Source organism: Monomorium pharaonis, chromosome 7 (genome assembly GCF_013373865.1).
Source record: "Monomorium pharaonis isolate MP-MQ-018 chromosome 7, ASM1337386v2, whole genome shotgun sequence".
NCBI lineage: Eukaryota > Metazoa > Arthropoda > Insecta > Hymenoptera > Formicidae > Monomorium > Monomorium pharaonis.
This window is the reverse complement of record NC_050473.1, coordinates 9,262,326-9,285,302: the sequence shown is the minus strand read 5'-3', so window position 1 is coordinate 9,285,302 and position 22,977 is coordinate 9,262,326. Positions and strand designations below refer to the sequence as shown.

Here is a 22,977-nt window from a genome sequence, read left to right as displayed (position 1 = left end):
TGTTGCGATCTTCTCGCGGCAAAGTGAGAAATGTGAGACAATTTTATCTTGTCTGCAAAAATTTTGCAATTTGAAGTACATAACTAGTTCAAGCAATGTCGAGCGGGAACGTAACAAGGAAAGAAATTTGTGATCAGCCAGATATTTAACAGTTTGAAATATGTATATTAATTTTAACACGTTGAATATCATGCAAAATGTTACAATAGATTGCGCAATCTTTTTAGTCAAACATCACGAGAGGAATCGGAAATCCGTGCGGCATTCAATGTGTTAAATTGGATTCCAAATAGACAGGAATTCATCGTATAGAGTTCCATAGAATACGATGGTCAATTGAAGTTATTCCGAACTTCAACGAGTACAGAATCAAAGTTGAATGCCTACGAGCGATGCGCAAGAATATGCGCGTTTCTCGATTGGAACGAGGAAAATTGAACGGTGGAATTCGAGGCTTGTCGAGGAAGGCTTTTGATTGGACATTGACGCAAGCGATTAGGTACGCAAATTAAAAAAAAAAATCTTTGTTAAGAGAGAGATATTTGCGGATCTGGACATAACGTGAACGTAACGAGGACTCTTCCATCTCCGGTCGGATGTTGCTTTTCTCATCCGGTGTAGCGTGCGCGCGCGCGCGCGGAAAGTGGATGGAAGGAAATTGTCTCTGCATTAACGGAGGCTCGGAAACTGCTTCCAACATTTAATTAAAGACATTCCCTGAGTAATTCCCTTGGCGGCCTCGTAATTGCATTGCTTTTATCTCCAGTACAACTGTTACTTGTTTGGCGGGTCGCCTTTCGCGTGTATCGGGAGTCAGAAGAAGCACTGGGCCTGAATCTGGCGCGGCAAGATGGAGAGAGAAGGAGAATGGATGACCGTAGAAAAGAAGCGCGATCGACCGTGAGAGCCCGGGAGCCCATCAGCAAAATCCCGTCCTTAGTGCAGGATTCGAAGCGATTATTCGTACGATAAGGCTCTTGTCGTGATTCCTCATTGTGCGCCGACTTCCCCTCCGTTACAAGGTGGTATCGTCGAATCGATACGAACGTATCCGGCACGAGAAACGCCACGTTCTTGATAGAGACATTCCGTCAACAAAGCAAGGCGATGTTAATGTTAATAATTGATTTCCGCGTACATTCACAAGCGCGCCGATTTCAGCGGATCTCGATAAAGGTAGTCGTTTGTTCTATGTCTTCACTGCAATACTAATAGGACAAATCTAGCTGGCTCGGAAGATACAGACATGCAAATACAGAGATAGATGTTTATTCTATTTTAGAATAAAAAATCTCTTCTTTTAAAAATATAAGATATATTAAAAATGAGTATTAAAAGATAGAAAATAAGAGTAAAATAAAAGCCACTGTGCAATATAAATAAGACGAAGGAACAATGAGAGATAGGAGCAATAAGAATAAACAGAAAATTCAAAAGAGATGACAAGAATTCTACTTACACAATTGTTTAAAAAGTCAGAGAAAGGAATAATTATTTGAAATACAATAACATTGTTATAATTAATTTTGAACATAATACACGCAAAATATGATTATAATATCGTAAATGTAACATATGTAACATGTAGCGTCTTTATTTGCATTTCTGAATTTCTTTTTTAAATAATTTTCTTCTCAACTGCTTCTTTCCATATTTTGCGATCTCTAATGTTTTTTAATCCTTATCTCTTATTATACATACACATATATATGCGTGTCATAATAAAAGTATACATTAAACATTTGTAGAATATAAAATACAGATCAGTTCGCATATTACCATGTTCATTTTTCGTGGAGTCCCAGCATTTTGAAAACCTAGTGCGCACCGTCATACATGAAAAAATTCCGTGCGTATTTAATTTTACATGTTTATTTTACACCTACGTTATGCAAAAAAAAAACAAGTGTGAAGTATGCATGTGTAGTACTTTTTTGTAAGTACTTTGAAATACGATATGTCGTCGTTGCCATGAACGCATGAGCGCTCCCAATCGAAATCGCGGAACGATATAACTGTCAATATCTTCGCGTAGAAAAATGAGAGCGGGATGATCTCGACGTTCCTTGAAAGTTGAAGGTTTAGCTTTTCTATCAAGTACAAAATTATTTATCTTAGATTATTAATTTATAAGATATCGCCATTGATTAGGAAAGTAAAATTAATTTTTTTCTTTAGGCTCACATTGTTTTATGATTAAAAAAAAATATCTATAAAATTAATATTTGTAAATAAATATTACAAGGAAAAAAAGCACAAATATTCCAGCAAAATTTTACATTTAATTATATCTTGTGTAATTTCTTCATAAAAAAAATTTGACGTGAAAATATAACACTTGTTACTGCCGGAGAGTTCTGGCCACGTCCGGTCGGAGAGAACGTTCGTTCAAAGGATTAAATTGTCTCGTTTCTCGTTCTGCTGCAGGTCGGTCCTTTACGAGCACAGGTACTCGAAATCTTTCAATGTTATTAATTTGATAACAGTGATAGATTTCAAGTTTTACACACGTCACGGTTTTCCAATTAGTTATTTTTCATCGATGTTTAAAATGCTCGTAGAAGCGGCTTGTAATTCGTGCGATACGTGGATAAATTGAACCGCTCGCTCTCGTATTTCGATTCGTCAGAGAATCACATGGATGAAGGGCAATCGGCGTTCCGGCCAGTCTTGCGGTCCCGGTTAAATCTATTGAAATTACCGTCTAGCGGATTGGCAAGTGTGATGGTGCGGCTAACGTGAGAGCCTCCAATCAGCAGGTAATTGCTTCATTCCGCTGGCAAGGCCTTCCCAATATTGTGGCCCTCTGAGCTAAGCTCCGACATCGAGACGTTGCCCCCGAGTACCCCGGGGTAGAGATGTCGCTAACTTTTACTTTAGAGCTCTCGATTGATCCACGGCTGATATCTCCGGTTAATGAGAGGAGTGCCGAGAGACGGCAACGAGCACAGATTTAAAGAGCATCAATCGTCTACGACGGGGGTCTCCGCGGGCGACAAACCCGAATTCGATCAGACAACGACGGATGAAACATCAAACGTGGCGTACCTCCGACGTTCCGTCGGCTCACGAAATCGCAATGAAAGAAAAAGCGCGTGCGGTTTAATATCGACCTTTTTAAAGGGGCAACTTTAATGGAAGGGCGACACGTAGGACAGACATAACGAGCAAGGGGAGGGAAGCAGCGGTAGCGGCGGCGGCGGCGGCGGCGGCTTCAAACGTTCTCCGCATGATACCCCCGGCTCTCGGGAGGACGGCTTTTCCTTTCCGCGTGCAGTTCAGAACGTTGGATCGGAATTAATGAACCGTAATCCCCCAATAATGAGGCTTCGGCTTCACTGGCTCCGATACGACCTCGTCGATCCTCCCCTCGACCGCGCCGCGCCGCGCCACGCCACCACGTTCCAACCTCATCTCCTCCCCATGCCGTACACGTGCGCGCCGGCGTACATATGTGCTCGCGTAAATGTCACATACACCTGATGGGCGCCTACGCTGTACCTGCGTGTGGCGCACAAGGCCTCTCCGAGAGCTCGAGACTGTCGACGCGAGACAAATTATCTTTCCGACGATGCACGCGTCGATGCCGTTCACCAGCGGCGTGTAACCAGCGTGGCTCGATGATTTTTCTCGCACGAAAGAGCGTAACGCGCACACGCGTCGATAGACATACCCGTGGGTTCGTGCATCCCTGAAAATTCGACGTTTCGAATTTTTCATCGTTTTTGTTCCCTGCGTCAACGCTGACCTCGAACTCGTTGATATTTAGAGCGTGCTTGAAGTGACGCGGTTAGTTAAACAGTTTCTCGTGCGCAGTAAGGACTTTTGCCGATGCTGCAATTAACTTTCAATGAAAATGTTTCGGCAAACTGTCCGTGAAATGAAGAAATATACAGACATGACAAGACCGCCGTTCCCTTTTCAACGGAGTCGTGTAAGTAGGTCCCTGCGAAGAATGCGAATTCCAATTTGGCGTTCTTTCGGTTCCCTTCTGGATCTAGTAAGATTACATCCGGGAAAAGAACGAAAGGATTTATATGTGTGCGAGAAGGAGGTAAGACTTCTTTGTAAAACTACATTACACATCTTTTGACTGCTTTCCTTAAGGCTGCGCAAAACATTTAAGTACGCGGACGTACTTCGAATATAAAATATTACCGAGTTCCCTACCTAAGTAATTTACGTCGTTTACCAAAACGAGTTGGCGAGTAAACAGATTTTTAGACAAATTCAATATTGCAGCGTCGAAAATAAATTGGCGTTTAAAAAAACGCAAAGATATCATAGCGTTTCACAGTTTCGCGAAGCTTCGGAGGGTGTATACGCGCGGACTGCGTATACAGCTGAAAGGCAAAAGGGGGAGGGGTATCGCAAAACTCCCGATATTAGTTGTATAGTTAGAGTAACACGGAAAGTTACATCCACTCCTGGAAACTTTTATGGCTTTGTATACCGCGAGCCCCCGTCGCTGATTTTCTCGCGACGCTCGCGGTTATACGCGCGTTTGACCCCGTTCGAGCGTATCCGACCGCAAACGGAACTTTTAATAATCGCCCGATGCGGAGTGCCCGAGCCCTTCAGCGCTCCGGCAAATACAAAACGCGCGCCGCGGCGCGTGTCCGCCGCACGCGTTGCCGAGGGTGAAATTGCGGATTTAAAAGAATCAAAGGGAGAGGGATGATGATTATCGCAAACCGCGCGTATCTCGGAGTAATCTTCCGAGTCTCCGACCTTGTGTCGCGTATTATCGTACCGCGTCGCCCGTTACAACCCGCTGCAGCCGCGAGTTTCGCAAGGTACGCGGTATTATCGAAACGCGACGAGAGACGCCGAACGTCTTTGTTCGCTCTCTCGCTCCCCGTGCGGCATATTCCGAAAATTAGCGAAAGTTCGCTCCTACGAGAGCGAGACGGCCCGCTCGCATTACACATTTGCGCGAAGTCTGTGTACAGTAGCGGGAAAACGCGACAGGGAAGGCTCTTTCTCTTTTTATAAAAGCCCGTACGCTTTCGCGTGATTTTGTTTGCCGCGCCAACACTCACTCGGGATCGAAACGACCGACGACGTAGGAGGGGAAAAAAAAAAAGGAAAAATATTTTAAAAAAGAATGAAAGCAAAATTCGGCACGGCGACACGAGCGAGTGTTTCTGACAGCGTCGATTGGCGTCGCACAAAATCACTCCCCCTCTTTCATTTTAGGCGAGCATTTAACGCACATAGAGCACACAGACCGACGCGCACGTGCATTACGTTGAGAACGTCAGGCCGGACTGCCGGTTTAACTACGTGCGCGTGTTGAAAAGGTTTCGTCGGGGATTGTCTTTGAAATCACCGAGGCCCGATCGATCTAATAGGGAACGGGACGCGATGTATCACAAGGTGACGTTCCGTGGAAATCTGTCAGGCGGATATATCGCGTTACCGGTCCGACTCCGACTGTGTCCCCGTCGTTAAATTACAAGCAATTGCACCAGCCAACGTATGCGCTTCGCTGATGAATAACGGCCTCGGGCCTTTTGTCGAGAATTGCCGCAGGGTGAAGACAGTCCGACCGATTATCGATATACGCTCCAGTTGTCGTCAATGCAATAACAGACGCGAACGCACAGGATCGTACTTTTCTTTACGAGCTTTTTTATTCCATTGTCTATTCCATTTTTAGGGTATACATTTTGTGACGTGGCAGTTACGCTAGTAACTGTAAAGTAACGGAGATCAGCGTTCCTCCCCCGTCGCAGGCTGCGTATTCGCGCCGGACGGGAAACGCGAGACGAGCGGGAGGTCTCCCGGGGGAATCGCGAGGCGAGCGTAGAATATTTCACTTTAAGTTTCTTTGCTTTTTCGGTGTTATTGTTAACGCGACGGGCATCTTGCCGCGCGAGCACGAGGAGTTCGGCTGCGGAAGGGGAGAGCGGGGCAGCCAGGAAGGAATTTCGCCGGGCGAGCTCGCAGAGCGACGGCAGCCGAGGGCCGAGGAGTAGGCGAGGTAGAGAGGATCCCTCCCACGAGAAGAGAAGGGCGAAAAAGGGCGTCGCGGGGCACGTCGAAGGAAGTCGGCAGAAAATGGAGATTGCACGGGGGTTTGTCGCACATCCCTGCGGCCGCAGGACTGCGCGCCCTGTCGTGATTGGGGCAACACCTTAGTGAGGGGTCATGGTGACTCATGGTGTCGATCGCGGATCGACCATGATCCTTCGTGCTCTTTGCGTGCATAAATGCGGCGAAGTAGATCGTGGCCCGGTGCTTTGGAGGGGCGATTTCTCGTTGTCGGCAGGCGGACCCGCGAGAAGAGAGCCAGACAGGAGAGCCTGGAGGACGGGAGAGCGACTGGAACGCTTCCCAGGAGACCGGCGAGGTGGCCCTTCACACTCGTGACAAGTTCTAAAGTCACCGGCCAGCGAGGCGGCCGCGCTCTCGCTCTAGTTTTGAGAATTTTACATGCAACTTTTATGCACCTTTTCAATTATTCTAGATTAAATTTAGTTTTTTTTTTTTTAAAGCTCTAATTTAATATATCTAATATTTTTAAATATTTGATTAAAATTCTATCGTTATAGTTATTTTCAGCTATATTTTTATATCTATTTTTAATTGATTTAAATTTTGGTGCCGTGTTATTGAACAATTTAATTCGATTAACGTACTAGCACTATTACGAGTTTTAATAACGGTTAACACTTTTGTGATATGGAGATTGATTGTTTCAAGAATTTTTGGAAAATAAACGTATTTATTTATTTAATAAACTTATTTTAATATGTTCATATGAATTCTCATTGCGTAACAATTTCTGTGTGCGATACGAGATTTTTGCGTGTAAGAGGATGGATCGTTTATCACGGTAGCATCGATTTAATGTCAATGCATAAAAGATGGAATCAGTAAACGTCGTATCAACATAAAAGTTATATCTAAAGTCGTAAAATCTCAAAACTAATCGGAAAGAATTATATCAATACTTTTACGTGATATAGATACGGTCTCTCATCATTTTAGACTTTCTGAAGAGGAACGTTGACGTGAGACAAAGTCAGAAAGCTTTACAAAAAGAGGGAAATGAGAAGAGGTGGCACGCGAATAAAGCGCACGAAAAAGCGCGCCATGCAAAGTCGCGTGACCGAAGCTAGAAGTCTCGTTACGCAAGTTGTAACACTACAAACGTTACATAAACTCAGAATCGCCCAGCCAGCATTTGCATTGATGACGTGAATATAATGTATCACCGGGAGCTCGAATGCCGAGCTTTTCTCCGCAGCCACAATGGCCACTGACCACCTGTTGCCTTTCCATTTATATTTTAGACATCGTGAGAACGTCATCGCCTTACATATCCTCGCAAGTATCTCGAAAGAGAAGTAATCTTTTTTTTCATGCGTAAGGACCGTGAATTACTTATTTGTCTTATACTCTTTTTATGATTATATTTATATACTCCTTCATATCTGGCAAGCATTAATATAAGGTACCATTTTGATTCTTGTGCAATAAATTTGATATATTGCTTTATATTGAACATTTTTTTGATAATTATGATTACATAATCATTAAATTCGAATAGAATTATTAATGTTGAAATGGAAAGCTTTATGTGGTTTTTAATTATAATTCGACAATTTCTGTTCATGTTACATGAAAGATTGATTTAATTAAATCATTTACTTCTACCTTTTATCTATCAAATTAAATTTTATGATAGACACTCTATCATAAGATATAGTCTTATAAAATAAAAATTTTCAATTACTCGTTTACTTATAAAATATTTTTTTCATACTTAGTCATAATACATGTTATAAATAAGAGTTTGAGGAAACTGCTAAAATGTACATTGTAATTCTTGTAATATCGTAAAATTGCATTGTACCATAAAAATTCTGGCGTTATAAAAGTGAAAAATTAACAATTTGCATTATCTGTTGCAGGGTGCGTCATCCAGCATAGTGGTAAAATTCGCAGACACTGATAAAGAGAGACAGATAAGACGCATGCAGCAAATGGCCGGGAACATGAGCATCCTTAACCCCTTCTTCAATCATTTCGGCGCTTACAACGCTTACGCTCAGGTGGGTCGTGTTACCGTTAATGGCTCTCGCGTTACCGCATTACCGCCTTGTTGTCCTCGTTACCACGACTCACAATCTGCGCTGGTTTGTCCCTCATTACTCTCGGAAACGATCGGCCGAAACTCGATGCTGTCGCGTTAACGGGATGCAGAAAGGTCCCTCACAATCACCTTTCGTGGTTTAATTTTTCCTAAGCTTCTGACCAGCAACAAGATAAATCATTTTGAAGTTATATTTATACTATTAAAATTATAAATTTAAATTAAATTAATATAATGAATCATTATATTTTCATTTAAAAATACGTGGTGTAATATAATATATTCATCCAATGATTTCAGGCAAAAAAGCGATCGTGCTGTATCCCTTTTTTTCATTAAATTGAAATTGAAATTTTTCTTCTAACAAAAGAGACATAGTTCTATTGCACGAAAAATCATGTGCTGTTTAATTCTGTTTACTAAGCTAATAAAAAAAAGGGAAACAAATATATGTATATATGTGATTCGATGAAGTACGTTTTTTCTGACAATGATATTCTCTTTATGTAGCAGCAAGCAGCGCTTATGGCAGCCGCAACTGCACAAGGAACGTACATCAATCCAATGACCGCGTTGGCAGCTGGACAATTACCGCATACATTGAACGGCATGCCAAATCCCGTGGTCCCACCAACTTCTGGTAAGCCTACATCTAAAAAAAAAATTAGAATTGTAGATATCTCATGACATGCAAATATTCGCGAGAAAAGAACTTATTTGTCATATCTGAAACATTATTATATTCTTCAAGGATAAAATTTGAATTGAATTGAACTAAACTTTATCTTGGAAACTTGTAACCTAAAGAATATCTATATGCATAATGTTGTTATAAATTGCATTCTTTGCTTGCGAATATATTATTACATATACATGCCATTCTTTTATTGTGTATTAACGTTATTTTTTAAAAATATGTTTATGTAGGTATATTTGAAGACTTTACAATATTTTTGTTTAATCAGGAAGTGTTTATTCAAGTGTTAAATTGATATAAAATATTGAGCTATAATGAAAATATGATGTATATATCTTGCTAATATTGATAAACGTTTGTTATTTTAATAACAATTTACGAAAATCACGTGGAAAACATTTTCCAATTTAGGTTAATCAATTCCAAGTTAATCAACTAACAGCACCAATCCGATGAAACGTACATTTTACCGAAAAGGAAAGAAGCACTCGAGGGCACACGAATTATCCGCCATCAATTCGATGGCCATCCGATTTCAGTAATATAAAACATATCTCCCGTTCGGTCGTCCCCTTTTTTCCTGGTCCGTTTCTCTTATAGTTTCCATGGATTCTCGCGACGGACAAGGCATACAGTCGGTTCCCTTATAACCGACTCGTAAATCAATACAACATTTTCATCGAACGTGACTCAAGCGAGAGTTATTGCCGGTACCGCGAAACTTTATCGAAAGCTCATTGCAGAGCGAGAAGGAAACTAAAGAAGAAACGCTTCTCGCTTTTCTTTCCTCACACCTTTCTTTTCCCTTTTCCTTCTCACTTGGCATGGCGATGCAAGAAACAGCGGGGAGAGATCGAAGTGCCGTAAGAGAAGTAAAGTAAGCGCGGAAATCGGCTCCGTTATACGTCGAGTCTCGTCGAGCGGAAGGTAATACCGTTTGATAGGGAAATAATATTTTATTTCTCCGAGCCCCCTGGCTCCATCGCGTTCGTCCGCTTTACCCCGCACTGAAGATTACCACTGCCGTAGCAGCGAGCTTTTATTTCCGACGAAACGATGGCGTAACCACAAACTCCGTGTATACAGGGTGGCAGGTAGATCTGCGTGCTCTCGGCAATCGTTCTGTAAATGTAATCTTGGCGATAATCGACTACATTTCGAAGCACAATACGAAATAGACGCCGAAATCCTTTGATAGCATAAAATTCCAAATAAAATTATTTTAATTAAAAAAATATATACTTTAAAGGGAGAAAAATATATCGTTTATAAACATTGTCTTGAAGCAGCTTCGTTGCCGTTTTATGAAATTCAAATCACGCGAAGTTTAATGAAGTAACCCCGGTTACGTGAGCCACCGCATCGTCGAACGGTATTATGCAAGTCGCTGCAAGTCTCATTCTGTGTAGAAACCGCTTGACCTGCATGCCCAACCGAATCGACAATACCGAAGCGTATATGTCGCACAGTCACGGGAGTTTAAGTTTACGACGTATCGTCATACCCGATGCACGTAACCGACTACGAGCGGCGATGTGAGCGCATGCGGCGTAATCCAAGTGTTATCGAGGCGCATCGAGATTCTTCTCCATCCCTATCTTCCATCTTTCGCAGCCGTAGACCCGATTCCCGTAGTATTAAAGCGTCGGTGTTTACTTCTCGTTATCCCGCAGCCAATCATAACGTGTTATCTCTTAAAAAAAAAACAAAAGAACTTTTGAGTTTATCTTGCATCGAACGAGAGACTATTGAGATGCTTGTTATAAAATCAAAAAGAAATTCCATTTGATTAAATTCACAAAGACATTGATGTTATCGTGTGCCCCTGACTGCGCATTTCCCATAGTTATACGTGATAACTCGATAGAAATAATAGATGTCGTCCAAACATAATTATGTCTCATTACCTACGCCGAGTCATATTGACGTGACACCAAACGTTGGTCAACGGCGCGATCAATGCGTTATTAGCGCAACGCAAGGCTTTGATCGCTGATCCGAATCGCACCGTTGACACAGACGGGAGGCAAACTATTATCGATAAACACAACCTTTTCGTGTAAACTAAAATCGTAATTCAAGAACAAGCAGTATAATTGCAGTAACGCTGCGTCGCCAAAGTCACATGACACGCGCAAGTGAAGCGTGAAAAAGAGAAAATTTAACGCTCTTCAATCGGAACTATAGCTTCACGATATTAAGATTCTTAACTAAGGTCTATGACATTAATCATGGACGGTTCGTAGTTCGTTCGATCTCTCTCAAACGTTGTGCAACGTACACGGATCGTCAACCACGTTTCCCCACGATCGACCAGTTTACGCTATATTTATCGCAAAAAAAGTGAGAATAAACGAGGAAAAAAAAAGAGAGGAAAATCAGAGATTGCCTTCCCGATCGGGTGCTTCGCGCGTAAAGGACAATCGTGGTTGGTGTTGAAAGTGCAAGAGGGTAACCAGTGTGTACTGATCAGGTTTGCTCGTAGGTACCGGCACAGGGCAACCGGTTAACGGGGCACTACCGTCGTTACCGTCGCCAACGATGCCCAATTTTAACATGGCCGCTCAAACGCCGAACGGCCAGCCGGCAGGCTCGGATCCAGGTGTCTACACCAACGGAATACCGCAGACTTATGCGGGACGTGAGTATCAACTCAGGCGCAGCGCGCCGCCCCTGCGCAATACCCGGCCAATCGGCGGCGGACTTTATTATTCCACGGGGATGTAAATAACTTTGCGCAGGCCAAGTACCATGCCAAGTACGCCGGGCGGTACTCGCGCGTCACACTTCCGCCGTACTTCGGTGAGAAAGCACCGTTATATTCGTTGGCGTTTATTTATTTGCGAGGAGAGCTGGAATTAACGGCGACATCCATACGCGTGAAAGATCTAGCACCGGTGTTTCGCAGGCTCATGCTAAAATTAAGCGAGATTTACGTTCACGCAAGAGCGCTCATACTCTAGCAATGAACAATTGAATTTGTAAACAGCAAATGAGTGTTAACGTTTAAAAGTTTATTGAGGTCTTTTCTCTTTATATACATTTTTTATCATTCTCGGAGCTTTCCAGACTGAGCCTCGGCTTTTACATTTGACAAGAAATTGCGCCAGAAAATTAACGTTATAAATGTAAACGTCTAGATATTGATCGAGCTAAGTCTGTACAAAGTTGATAAAAGGTCATTTAAATCGAGACTTGCGTAAAGGACAATGAATTTCACGATGTATAATCATTTCTATAGTCAATCCTTCGTTAATCTTCGTCCCTTATCGCCATTCGGGTAGTCATTACTAGCCTCGGTATATAGTCGGTGGAAATATCGAGCGGTATCGATTGGCCTATACTGGGTATTGCGACAGGGGCCTCTAGGCTAGGCCCCTCTCCCCGATAAGAGCTGAGCTTACTGAAGTGTAGATGCCCTCCATCTGTCCATTCCAGCGCAGGGGTTGGCCAACGGGGAGGCGGCACTTCAGCATGCCGCCGCGTATCCTGGAATGCAGGCTTATGCTGGAGTGGCCGGTAAGTGTTTCCCTAGCTTCAATTTTTATCTCTCTACGGCTTGTCAAGGTGCTGTCTACCCTGTCCGTGTCTTCCGTGCAATGACTGTAGCGCGTTTCGTCCATCCAGCTCCACCCAAGCAGACTCACGGCTATTAATATCGACGTAACGTAAAATTAACGTGAGACGTATGCGAGACGATTTACGTTCGTCCCTTTAGAGTTTGTTTGTTCTGAATCGAACAAATAATTTCGCGTAAATGACGACTGTAGCTGTTAAATTTATCACAATTTGACGTCGGTCGATTATGAATTATACGAAGGGAATTATAACGACAGAGTACGCAAATTCTTTCCTCCTTAAAATCATGCAATTTACGTACGTGTATTTTAGCGTCGTTCCGTATTAGTTTACGTTTCGCATTATCGCGGCGCTCGCGGCATTAGTTTCAACGCGTACGTGCTAGACAACGCTTTGCGTACTCATCTCGCCCGGATGTTGCCTATCGCGATCTCGCGAGCGGGAGACGAGAAACCACGTGCGCGCGGCCGTGAGAGATGGGTCGGAGATCGTCTGTATATGTAAAGGGAAAAATGCATCAGAGAACGTCCAACGTTTACGTGCTTTTATCCGGGCGCCGTCGGAGCACTTACCTGCGGAAAAATTCGATTTCGCTGATCGCGTTGCTGGTTGTTTGCATGCAACTATGTCCGCATGCGTATACACACCGTACTACATGTACACGTCATACATAATCGTGTACGCGTCAACGTTTCGTTCTCTATAATGCTTCTGCTATGGTGCTACGATGTACTTCGATGTCCTTCTAAATGTACTTCGTGTACATATATTATATTGTAGTTTTACACGTTTACACGTTTCCTCCCGTGCATGCTCCCTCCACTGACGCCAACGGCGAATTACATTCGCCATCGACCGTCGACGTTGCAGCGTCAAAGTGCAACGCATCGGCGCAAATTATGATCCAATAAAGCCCGGGAAAATGGATGATCTCGTTTCACGGATAATCAGTGTCTCGATGGACCTATACTTCTATTACATTCCAATCACTCTTGGTAACGGCTGGATGTTTAACAAATTTTGCGTTTACGCCGCCCGATCGGATATCGTGGTGCGCTCGTCGGACGCGGAAAGTACAGCCGGGGAACTAGTAAAAAGAATCGGGGGGGAAGAAAGAGGGATTCCCACTTACTCTCGCCGATCGATTCCCACTCTCGTGTCTCTCAACGTGTCTCCGCTCTCCGCCATCGGACGGAAACTCAACAAATTCGAGTCACAACAAACCTAGCGCGCGGACACCGCCATTCGTATTTACCGAGAACTCAAAAGCGGTATATTTTTTTCTATGTATTTTTGGCCAGTGTACACATACGCCATCGAGATCAGCGAGTGGAAAAAAAGCAATCCCGGAATAACGGCGTACCTCTATCTGAGCGTGACGCGGCCCCGACGTATGATGGCGTATTTATTTCATACGCCAAACGTTGATCCATCGCGCACCGGCGGTGGGCGGGGGGGGGGGTGGGAGAGGGGAAGGGCAGGGGGGACCTCGGGTAACGTCAATCGGAATATATTAAAGCGATGTTTGCACGGAAATAATTAATTCCGGGGTGAAAATTCGCCTCTGCCGACCTGAGAGCGTAACTCGCGCGCGCACGCTCCGCCTATCCGTCATAAACAGGTATCAATCACGAGCATTTTAAATATTTATCAAGCTATAATTAATAACGACGTACTTGCTTTCTGCCTCGTCGCGTGTAGCGAACGGTATAATGCTGGCTCGCGCGCGTTTGTAGCGAGATCCAAATTTACAGACTAACCAATTGTCATCAAACGTACGATCGCATTGCGAATTAAAATATAACCGGCACTTGTGTTTAATGTGAAATATTTCGCGTTTCGATTCCCGTTGATCAAAAGTGATATTAATATCTTCATTCATTCCACGGCTGTTTTTTCCTCCCCCTCTAATTTTGTAAAATATCATATTACGACAGAATTCTAGTGAATTTTAAAAATAAAATCTTGTTATTTTAGAATCCTATTGTGCATCGAGTGATCGTTAATAATGTATTGACGTGTCAACATTAATACAAGGTGTTATAAAATTTCATCAAAAAGCTCGTTATAATGAGATCTCCTGTGTCGATTCGTTGTAACATAATATGAAGTAAACGCCATTACGATAACGTCTCTTGAATTTCAGAGCCCTACATCGTACGAATCGTATGTCCTTTCTCTGAAATCCTCCGTTTTAGCGTCGTTTGTCTCGGGACGTTCCTTTCTCTCGATTGCTTAAATATTTAATTTCGCAAATTGCAACGGGATATTCCGTGCATAGACGACTTTTGCTGCATCATTGCGCTAAGAAGGCGTTTCCCATTTTAATGAGGCACGTCGTTTCAAGAATCGGCTTTGAAGGGATATCTGATGTCGGCTAATGACGCACCGGATGCAACGCCGCATTTTCGCAGGCTCTCTGCCGACGGTTTCGCGTACAAAAGTATCGTGTTGAAAGTCGCACGGGTGCGGTGAGAACGTTGAGAGACGAATACCCTTGTCGGCAGAAGCGCCGTGATGAATGCCGCCCGGAAATCGCCTGTACGAGACGAGCTTTCGTATCAGCGAGTCGCTTCCCGCCCGCTTTTACCACCGACAGGGCAAACAGGCCACTCGGCTAGAAGCGCGATTTCCATATTTCGCGTTAACGATGAGATTATGCGGGATCTCGCCCAGAAATAACAGAAAATTTTACGAGGGAGATCAGCACATTTGTTATATTTATCGGCACTTCTCGTAACAGCGTTGACATTTGCCTTGATAATCAAGCCGACACACGGGCGTAATGTTTTTGAATTAATAAAGTTCACTTGATTCGAGTAAATGTTATATTGAAATTAAAGTGCCCAATTCTCAAGAGGCATTTCAATGCGACCAGAGAATTCATCATCAATATCGAGACCCCGGAGTAATTCGCATAATACGAATTGCATCCAGAGAAATGACGTAGAAATGTGACGCAGAAATGAATTCGCGTTCTTTACGTTTAATATCCTCTTAAACGTTGGTGCTTTGACCTTTCCTCCCTCTTCTCTCTTCTCCCCCCGCCCCTTATCGCGACGAATCTTCGGCAAGTCGCAAGAATAAATGGTCGCGTCCGATTTACGTTGTCCCCCGACGTTTCTGAAACCCACGGTCATAAATTACGCCGTTGTAATCTGTCTAGCGATGGCAACGCAATTTCTGTTGAATCTGTTGACGTTTATTGGACTGTTCGGCTTTTATTACTGTCATCGTCCATTATGTATGCGCTATCGCTGCATTGAATTACGACGCCTATATTCGTTCGGCGGTCACCGCCGGTTGCGCGCTGACGCTGGGCTCTTACCGTCGACGGCCGATCTGGCGGATCGCAGTCTGCGGACGAGGGGAAAGGACGAAAAAAAAAAAAAAAAAAAGAGGGTTTATGTGTGGGGACGGGGACGGATAGGCAGTGGCACGCACAGATCTAGATGTGGACAGATCATGATGTACTTGTTATTTGTTATTGTCGCAGCTTACCCCGCCGTCTACGGCCAGTTTCCTCAGGCTATTCCTCAGCCGATGACCGCGGTGGCACCCACGCAGAGGGAAGGTAAGTACAACACGCTCATCAACGTCTAACTGTTGACTGTAAACACGAACGTCTGTAGACCTGAGATTGTAGACCCACGTCCCGTACACACGTCCAGACACGAATTATCCATCGTCGGCGCCCAACGAGGTGCAAGACGGAGCTTCGACGTCTTCCGAATGCCGCCGCCCGTCCCGCGTATAAATTGCACATCTCGCAACAAACCAAGCGACGTCGCGTCGCGAGACTCTCGATTATGCGAGAAAAAGTGAGATATCTGAGCAGATCGATCCAGAGCGCTTCGTGTTCCGTTTCGTTCCTCGCGTCATTTTTGATAATGCAATAATGCACGGTTACCAAAAAAAAAAAAAGAACACTGTTCTTTACTTTTGTCATCTCGAACATCGCGAATATTCGGCAGGTTCCGTTTTCGTCGAAAGAAGATCGTTGCTTCAAAGACGGAAGTTTTAATTCGATAATTTTAGTCATTCCGGTCTGTATAGTCGGACGGAAGCCGCATGGAAATACAATGAATTGAGAAGCGTCAGTCCGAATAAAAGAAGAACGCGGTCGATGAAGGAAACAGCGAGCCTCGCCTGTCAAATATATCGGCGCGGGCTTAGTCATTTACTGTGCCATCTTTTGTGCGGAATGAGACTGAAGGAGAGCCGAAGACAGGGAAAAAGTCGACCAGGCAGGTCCGGGGTTAGGGGAGGGTTGAGCGAGCCAGCGCCTAATTGCAATTAACAACTCGCCATTATTAGAATATACGACGCCTCGCAATGAGATAATGCAAATAAAACGAAAGTTTTAATTACTTTGCCGCTACGCCCGCCGGCGATCCGTTGTTACATCGCAGGATAATGGAAAGTTTACCGCGACAGCGCTACCCCGCCTCCGTTTTATCCGGCCTCAACCCTCTGCTCCGACCGCTACGTCCGCCCCTCCCCTCCCCCTCTATCCCTCCCCTCTCACTCGTCTTACCCGTTCCCATTTTCATTCTGCCTGATCTTTTCGTCTCGTCGATACGTTCTGACGTTTTTCCCATGCGTCGCGATTAAATCGTGAAACGGTATACGGAGAAGAGTAAAAGAAATTTTTAATCTTTATTTACCGTACGCGAAGACAAATATTTCGTGTACGTATGCCAACGTGTATTTCTCTCATCCCTTTTCTTGGATAAAGGAAATTAAATAACAGGTTAATGTTTTCGGATGTGAACTCTACGAGATGAAATCACCTATAACAATCACCTAATCACCTAATCGTAAGCGATTTGCTTCTTGTCAAACAATTTATAAGATCAATACTTTTGATTTGCTGCCAAAGCATTATAATGTATGTAGAGCTGTATACATGTTCACTCTTATGATATGAATTTAAACTATCTACATAATTGAAATGACAAATATGTTTTATCTGTTTTCATTTTTTTCTCTCTTACTTTCTCTCTCTCTATCTCTCTCTTTCTCTTTCTTTCTCTGTGTATAAGTGTAAAATAAACTGTCAAGAACACAAATAGTTTCTAAAGTTTTTTTTTTTTCCTTTAAAAAGTGCAACGTTTATCATATTGCTGACTTTCTGGAAAACTTTTGTGTTAGATACAAGTTTTGTGAAAATAAAGAAAAAGTGTGTGTGCAGACACTTTATCTTTTGGAGAAACTTATGTTAGATGTCAAAGTCGTTAGGCGTGCCGCAATATCGGACGGAACCCAAGGGAGCTGAAGGGGAATCGACGTTATATTGTCATCATTGCATGACAGTGGTATCGATCTATTATTGACTGTCGCTTCGCGAGTTTACCCTTGCTCCGTGTTACTTTAAGTCCTTTACTTTAACTCCTTGATCGTTGTTCTGGGTGTTCTACGTTTTTACACGATGTTTTTCGGTGTTCGTATATATACATTTCTTCTATCTAACCGTGACTGTGTCATAATATCTTTAACGTTGTGCGGATAGCTCTCTCCTCTCCCTTCCTTTATCTTTTTTAAAATCTTTTTTTTTACGTCAGCGTATATCTCGGATGTTCGTCATTAATTCGGTGTTTCGCCGTTGCACTCGATGTCAGTGGCTGTTCTCGGTGTTGCGCTGTCGACCAATGTTTGGTTGTTGCTTCGCTACGAGACGGTGATACGTGCATTGCGAGATTTTGTGGTATACCAGAAATCTATACCAGAAATCTATACCAGAAATCAACACGAATCCGTTTCGCGATCGGCGACACTTGCGAAAAGAAATCAATAGTTACGGTTACAGTTACGTAAACAAAATAATTTGATTTTGCATTAAAAAAAACTCAAATTCGTGTAACGTTGAATAAAAGCGATACTTAGATTGATAAAAATATTCTTCTGCGTATAACTTTTGTGTACATATTTTCCCCAAATATATATGTAAAGTTGCGTAATATTTTAGTTAATTGAAATTATCCAATTTGACAGACATCGGATGGTACGGGAAAAAGAGAGATTCGCGAATTTGAGCGTCTTGATGCGTCATGTAGCCGTTTTGCCATCACTTTTCGACAAAAGTAGACGTAGAAGTAGACAAGGTAGTCGTTCTCATTAAATTCGCGTGCACGTACGGCGTGTATGCCAATTAGAGAGGCGAAAACCAATTTCAGGATCAACGATCGCGCGCGCGGCACGACGACGGGCTTTAATTTATGGCTCGTTCTTCGTGATTTCGTCGTCCACCGCAATTCCCCTCCGTGCTCTCCCCAGTCGGAACCGGAAACCCGTCGACACTCGTGCTAATTTGGGTTTCGCGTGACAGCCACGATCGAGTTATTACCAGGACGAAGTCGTTTCGCGTAAGAGAGGGAGAGAGTTTGTCACTCTTTGCGTAAACCGCAGGACAGGTTTGTGATTTCTCGAGGCGCTAAGTACCCAACAACATTAATTCATAATTGACGGAAAAGTTTGTATTAAATCGGCGTAACTTTTGCTCGCGGTATATCACCGTTTACACATCAAACATTCTTTGACCGCTGCTACACAAAGAATTTTCCAATCCGCGCACGAATTACTTTGCAAATTCAGATAGTATGAATTACATGGCATCTAGCGGGAAAAACATGTAGAGTAATATGCTCGAGGATAGGAAAGTTTTATCCTTTTGAATCTCAGAATCAAGTTTTGCGACTCGAAACGAACTTTTGCAAACGTTGATCGCGGTACGCTATTTTCGACAACTGCAATTAAAGTTTTACCCTCGGACAATCGACGAAAATCACCTCCGAATCGGATGAAAATATCCTCGTAAAACCGCCGTAAAATTTTGTCTGTGTCGCATTAATTCTTAAACTTTGCCGGGATTCGCGATGATAATCTTATCGACCAGCAAATATGTTCAACGAGTCATACGGTGTTATCGTTGAGCAGCGACATGCCGGAAGTCGTAATCGGGCTGAAAATGGACAATTATGCTCTGCGATGATTCGACCGGCATACTCCGACGGGTTCCCGGAGGAATCTTTCCGCAAAAGATCCTTCGGGTAGAGGCGAACAGGTCGCGATGAGTAGCACCCTAAAAGTTGAGTGGCAGCCATCTCATTACTTAAATGCATCCGTTAGTCGGGAGGAAGCTCTGGCCAAGAGAGCAGAAGTTTCCACGGTCATAATCGCTGCTAATTGACGTCGGAGTTATAAAGTTCAGTGAAATTAGCTAAATCCTTATTTGGACTGCCGTTGTTCCGCCGGGTAGTCTACCCTCGCTTCGCCTCTACCCTCGGGATTTTCTTCACCGGCCTAAATTAAACCTCGATGTCTTTTGACATTTTAACACCGGAAGTCGAAAAGGAGACCAACTTAAACGGTCGGAGAGTAGGGTAGGATAATCAATTATACAAAAATCAAATTACAAACAAGGTACGGAAATACGTAAAATTTTTTAATGTAATTTTAGAATCTGGATCGTGACACATTAGCTTTCAGGATAATTGCATTGCATTTATATATCATTAACATTTGTGTATCACATTAAACTCGCTTATAACAAATATAATGTAATATGGACAAGAAGAGTTGTGTTGTGCGTGCGCAAAAGAGTTTCCGCGCAGGGTGACGGCAAACTTGTACCATTTAGAATGCTCATGTAGAAAATGTAAAGCGACGGATTATCGTGTCTGGCGAAAATACGGGAGGTATCGCACCATCGTAATCAGTGTCATCACTATCATCGTCACCACCATCCATACCCATTTCACTCATTTCAGCATCCATCACCTCATCCATCATTGTGTTGTAAATCCCAGTGTTGTGTGTGTATATTTGAAAGTATAAATACTCAACGTTATTTGAACCGGGAGATTTCTATCAAGAGTCACGAAACAATGTTCGTGACGTTTTCTAATCGTTTTGCTCTCAACATTTGGTCATTTTCATATCACTTTCTGTCATTCACTCGCAGTCTATTTAACTTTTCGCTTGATTCATGCTCACGTCATTTCGCATCATTCGTGGAAGACAAAATCATGATATATGTCATCATCATTTCGCACTCGGGCGGACAAGAGAAATTGTATTCAAGAATCGATCGCAGATTCACCTTCATTCATCAAAGTAAATGAAAGACGATTTCAGACGAGAAAGAAAGCAATCAGAAAGAAAATCAGCACCCGCTGGTGACCTCGCTAACGGGTTGAAGCTTTCATATCATGCGGAATCATTTATATTTGCGAAGGACAAAGCTCATCCAGAACTAACATTCTAACTTGAGTATTATACTTCAAGTTTAGATGTTTAGATGTGCTCTGATTTATATGGTAGGATGCTCTATCTCAGGACCCGAGGGCTGCAACCTGTTCATCTACCACCTGCCCCAGGAGTTCGGTGATGGCGAGCTCATGCAGATGTTCCTCCCGTTTGGCAACGTCATCTCCTCCAAAGTCTTCATCGATCGGGCGACCAACCAGAGTAAATGCTTTGGTAAGTGCGACGGTAACTGCGGACAAATTTCAGAGCGACAACGAAAGACAACGGTACGTTCCACCTGATGTACCATGGATCTTTAACAGTCACGCCAGGTTGGAGCACGTCAACATTTCGATGCCAATCGACAGCATGGAAGCGGATATAAGTTCATAAATTTTAATATTTCTCTTTTTTACGTTGCGCAATGTGATTTTATAATATTTATGATGAAAGTTACAGCAAAGAACAATGTTTGGAAAAATAATTAAAATACTCGTGTAATTACACGGATGTACATATTATTACTAAAATATTTTAATATTTAAATTTTTACTTTGAATCGTATACTGGACGTCAAAAATATTGTATAATCACGACGTGCATGGATATGTCTGTGATTATTATTATGACTTTTGATCACATGCTACAGTGCTCTAAATGACTCTACACGTTTCCAATCAGAATGGTGGATTAATCATGGAAATTTAATTCGTCTCGTTCGTATTAGCGGACGGACCGGGCAGACTGAATATGAATGCCGTTTCAATGGAACCGGAATCAAACTGCGCAGTTCTTTTTTAGAGACTATGCAGAGAGGACCGAAACAGAGAATGCGGATAAAAGCCGCTGGCGTTCCTTTGATTAATCGTATCCGAGAGTATGAGGATACAGATAATTGGACGATTCCATTCGCGTTCGTTCGGTCCTCGGTCTGTCTTCGCATTCGTCCACATGCGATTCATACATTTTGCATCCGTGTATTTTGTCTCCTCCTGTGTTTCAGAGGCTCGTCATTCCCTCTCCAAAAAAAGAAGGCAGGCTCTCAACGACGCGTCATAATTATGCCCGCAGCGGGAAAAAATATGCGGAAGTTTGTGTCCCTTTGAAGGCATTTTCCTCGCCGCGATCAATTTAACGAAAGGACTCTTTGACGCAACAGTTTCTGCCGAGGATTCGCGCTGTATAATTATAATCATCGCGATTGAGAGAACATTTTCTCTTACATGAGTTTTTTTCAATGTATCGTGTGATGCAATACGTTTTGATACAGTTTATCCCTTCTTCATAATAAAATCTTCCGTCGACGGTGGACGAAAGGGGGTTATAAAATAATTATTTGGTTTTAAAATAAAAGTAATTTGTGGAATAAATAACCGTGAGTAGGTAGACGATGAAAAACGAGAGATTCAGATTATCATAATGTCGAAACTAAAATGAAATTCAACGCTAACGGTCAAAATTGGCTTAAATCGAAAGCGATCGCGATCACTTTTTGAAAACTTTTCCTTTAAAGATCTTTGTGTACATGCCCTTACGAAATAACTTAAGTAATATCCAGTCTGCGAACGAAAACCTTTTATTCTTCACGGAAGATCTGATTCGCCTAAATTGCTGTTAATTTCCAAATAATCTTCAAAATATAGCAGCTGTTCAAACAACTGCTTTCTCTAAAATTATATTTTTTAAATTATATATTTTCTTATGTAACTATGTTGTTTTAAAAACTGAATTGCTATTTTGTTGTATTATATTTATTGTATTATTACATTTATATTAATAATCAATGTCTTTAAATATTTGACATCTTTTCTTACGATTATATGCATCAATAAATGAAGATTATACTTTTACATGATATCAAAAGGAGATTTTCATGAGGGACGAAAAATCTATTACACACTGCAGGATTCAACGTTCGGTATTTTCAGGTTTCGTGTCGTTCGATAATCCAGCGAGCGCGCAAACAGCGATCCAAGCGATGAACGGCTTCCAGATAGGGATGAAACGATTAAAAGTCCAATTGAAGAGGCCCAAGGACGCCAGCCGGCCATACTAACCCACGTCCTAGCCTAGAAAATCTGGACGAGTCGCGCCCTATGCCAGAGTATTAAAGAGTAAGTTTTTCTTCTCGTGAAAAAAAAAGACATTTTTTGCATTTGTGCGGCGTTTTTCTTTTAGTTGCGATAAAATTATTGGTTTTAAAATAGCGATATCGACATAATTTTTATTTATAATTCTGCATTAAGTAAGCAAAAGCGCTATTAAGTTTGTAAAAAAGAACGCGGTAAATAACTTTATCGTTCAATCATTCAAATCGGAGATTTACACGGTATCGTCGCTCTGAATTGCA

The 22,977-nt window shown here is 42.6% G+C and overlaps 1 protein-coding gene across 28 annotated transcripts in view; it reads left to right on the top strand.

Moving 5' to 3' along the window:
• Positions 1 to 22,977, top strand: part of LOC105835899 (CUGBP Elav-like family member 4) — a 569,131-nt gene that overhangs the window by 527,036 nt on the left and 19,118 nt on the right. For 17 of the 28 annotated variants that reach the window (XM_036289666.1, XM_036289651.1, XM_036289667.1 and 14 more), the window contains 7 exons: positions 7,923 to 8,063; positions 8,615 to 8,744; positions 11,275 to 11,442; positions 12,216 to 12,320; positions 15,877 to 15,954; positions 20,703 to 20,861; positions 22,556 to 22,741. In XM_036289666.1, coding sequence (XP_036145559.1) covers positions 7,923 to 8,063; positions 8,615 to 8,744; positions 11,275 to 11,442; positions 12,216 to 12,320; positions 15,877 to 15,954; positions 20,703 to 20,861; positions 22,556 to 22,683 — 909 coding nt within the window. In that variant the 3' untranslated portion in view covers positions 22,684 to 22,741. The remainder of the gene's footprint in view (positions 1 to 7,922; positions 8,064 to 8,614; positions 8,745 to 11,274; positions 11,443 to 12,215; positions 12,321 to 15,876; positions 15,955 to 20,702; positions 20,862 to 22,555; positions 22,742 to 22,977) is intronic. The other 11 variants (XM_036289668.1, XM_036289657.1, XM_036289653.1 and 8 more) reach the window with 8 other exon arrangements.